General features: G+C 36.5%; 1 protein-coding gene across 1 annotated transcript in view; it reads right to left on the reverse strand.

Moving 5' to 3' along the window:
- Positions 1–3,471, reverse strand: part of LOC107755967 (tetratricopeptide repeat protein 27-like) — an 86,713-nt gene that overhangs the window by 75,120 nt on the left and 8,122 nt on the right. The window contains exon 2 of the mRNA XM_016572931.1: positions 830–1,007. Within this exon, the coding sequence (XP_016428417.1) occupies positions 830–1,007 (178 nt within the window). The remainder of the gene's footprint in view (positions 1–829; positions 1,008–3,471) is intronic.

Below are 3,471 nucleotides of genomic sequence, written 5' to 3' on the forward strand. Positions count from 1 at the left end.
CGGGTGTGTGTTCACGGTGTGTGTTCACTGCTGTGTGTGTGCACTTTGGATGGGTTAAAATGCAGAGCACTAATTCCAAGTACACGTCACGTCACGTCACATACAGTATATATATATATATATATATATATATATATAGCATATAGCATCTCCACACATATAATTTCATATTCACAGCATATTTAACACGGTCAAAGCAGCTTTCAAATTATATGAATGACAGGTATAATGATATAAATTCCATCACTGCAACAAAAGAATTTAATACAAATCATCCATCAATAAATCTTCCACAGAAACACTGCGTTTACAATAAACAGACTAAAAAAATCTCAGTATTAGCACATTAGCTAAACTCCTGCTAAATAATTCATAGCCAATTATAGTAGACAGTACAAATAAAAACCATTAATCACAATAAATAAGACATTTAACTCAACTCAATTTAACAGTGCTATTTAACTGTAAATCTACTGCAATAAAAGACCAAACCTCCTGTAATTTAACAGGCACAATGAGTGAATCTAAATGAGGACATCTTTAGGCAGTAGTGTAATTTAAATGAATAGTATTACAGTTTCACTAATTAAATTTGTCCTCATTTGCATACTAATTAATTGAATTAACGCTCATAAATTTCACGTTTAAAGCACAGAACATGTATGTGCCCTGAGTATTTAGGAGTACAATGCATATTTCCCATTATGGTGAAGTTCATAGAGTTTAATAGTACAGAACAACAGAGATAAAATTCTTTGCTCTTCATACAAGTATTCTTTATACAAGTTAAAAACAGAAAAAAAAGCTGTCATATGTCCTAAATCCTTACCTGTCACTCCTCTGGTCTTCAGTGGCATCGCTCAGGTAAGACAGCACCTGTCTCTCCAGATAGGCCTCAATACTGTCACCCTCTTCAGGAGCACCTCCCAGCAGCCCCTGCACCGCAGAGCTGAAGAGCACGGCCTCGAAATCTCCCTCACACACCAACTGCAGCAACGACCCTCCATCTGAACCCACGCATACACACACACACACACACACAAAAAGGTAGAGTAGCTGAAGACAGTCATTCAAACACACCAATACGTTTATGGTTTGTTCCCGAAAGCCACTTTTTAGCACAAATTTCTCAAGTGCCAATACCTCAAAGAGAGAGGAACACTATTCTCAGCTGAAACGAGAGCAGAACACTCTGTTCTCAAACTCAACTATGAGCATTAGGTGTACAGTATGTGTGTGAAGAGGTGTATATGACACCGGCTGCTAGACTGCAGGGAACAGCCTCAGAAGTTACAGAAATGATCGATCACAAAAAATACAATTGAGATGAGATTTGACTTTTTCAGATTGAAACTAACAACTTCACACAAATGTGTCACAAAGGATCCTAATTTTTAATGCTGTGATTGGTTATGGTGTCACTTTTAATGGTACTATGCAGTCTTAAGTGTTTTTATTTTAGAAACATTATTAAAAAAAATGTTTATCCTAAAATAATCTGTTTAGTTTATAGACATTTCCTTTAACCCTAAAACACAATGCAATGCAATGCATAATTCAAAATACGGGTAAAACACCTGTGAAATCAATACGGAAAATTCCTTCATATTAACACTATTTTTATGAACTTTTCTTAAAGTGGACATTCCCATAAATCCCTGCATGACCAATCACATATGATTATATTTTATATAATTAATTTGTTTCTTCTCATTTTTTTTTTTTTACTAGCACATCATATTACGAACAAAGATGTCAATCTCTACTCACAAATGAGTAAATGAATGCCCATATCTACTACACAAATAAAACAGAAGTTCAATTCCAAACATCATCTCTTCAGGATCAAACTCAAATTCAGTTTCAGTCATTAGCTCCCTCACTTGCATACTAGAGGGGAAAAAAGGAAAACCATAAACCAAAAGGAGAGGAGCAGCAGTATGCCTCCATGAAATGTGTATTCAAAATACGGGTAAAACACCTGTGAAATCAATACGGAAAATTCCTTCATATTAACACTATTTTTATGAACTTTTCTTAAAGTGGACATTCCCATAAATCCCTGCATGACAAATTATATATGATTATATTTTATATAATTAATTTGTTTCTTCTCATTTTTTTTTACTAGCACATCATATTACGAACAAAGATGTCAATCTCTACTCACAAATGAGTAAATGAATGCCCATATCTACTACACAAATAAAACAGAAGTTCAATTCCAAACATCATCTCTTCAGGATCAATCAAAAATTCAGTTTCAGTCATTAGCTCCCTCACTTGCATACTAGAGGGGAAAAAAGGAAAACCATAAACCAAAAGGAGAGGAGCAGCAGTATGCCTCCATGAAATGTGTGAACCGTGAAATTAAATAGTTCATTGTACACAAAGCACCGCCTGAAAAAGTATAACAAAATGACTCTCCCTCAGAAAAACTGTTTATTTATACCAAACTTGCAGGCACTATAGTCTGTGCTATTAAAGGTCAAAAGCAAATACTTATTTTAGTTTTATCCTCCACTATAATAAACCCATGAGTAGATTATATATGGATAGCTACACTGAATTAAAGGGAATCTTATCTGATTACAGAATAATGAAATGCCTCAAATTCAGTTTAGATCATGGATTACGTGAATCACTTTGTCGATACAAAATGGTGCCAGTTCTGATATATGTGAAGAAAGCTGTACTATTTCTAGCAGCAGACTTCACTTCCAGCCACTGCAGTCGTTGATCTCTTCTGAGGAGAAACTGGCGTGAATAAACGTGACTGAATGAGGACGGACTGAAATAGCGTTACTGAAGATCAGATCGACACATCTCAGACACTATCCTGTGAATTACACATTAATCACTCCTGTGGTTGATGTTCATGAGAGAGAGGGACACATGGGAGGAATGAAATATGCAATGTAGGATACATACAAATGAACAGTTACAATATTCAAAATGCACAGCTATTTGTCTCGCTACTGACAGAGAGATGGAGGAGATATGTATGAAATAAGAGGCCAGCAATAAAGCAATAATGAAATCCTATAATTTAGCCTAATGGGGGCATTCACACAAGGACGCGTTCTTGCGTTCCCTCTGCGTTTACTTTTTTCCGAAGTGTTGCACTATCAATTTTATATTTTTAAGACGTGTGTAATCAGAAGTAGTAACCTACTTAAAATACTTTTTTACAAGCCAACAACAAGTTCGAGTTTCGAGTCACGATTAATAACTTGCAGTTCAAGTGAGTTTGATTTACCTAAGTGAGTCAGATTCTCCGAAACAACCAGTAGCCCCTCACTGCAGAACACAAGATCCAGGGGGCGTGGTTGGAGCCACATCTAGGGGGTGGAGATGGGTGGGTTTAGTGATCAGGGGGTGGAGACGGGTAGGTTTAGGTGTATGTAAGGTGGGAGGAGTTGGATCTGGATCCAACCACGCCCCCTGGATCTTGTGTTCTGCAGTGAGGAC

Source organism: Sinocyclocheilus rhinocerous, unplaced genomic scaffold, assembly GCF_001515625.1.
Source record: "Sinocyclocheilus rhinocerous isolate Xijiao unplaced genomic scaffold, SAMN03320098_v1.1 scaffold1764, whole genome shotgun sequence".
Classification (NCBI taxonomy): domain Eukaryota; kingdom Metazoa; phylum Chordata; class Actinopteri; order Cypriniformes; family Cyprinidae; genus Sinocyclocheilus; species Sinocyclocheilus rhinocerous.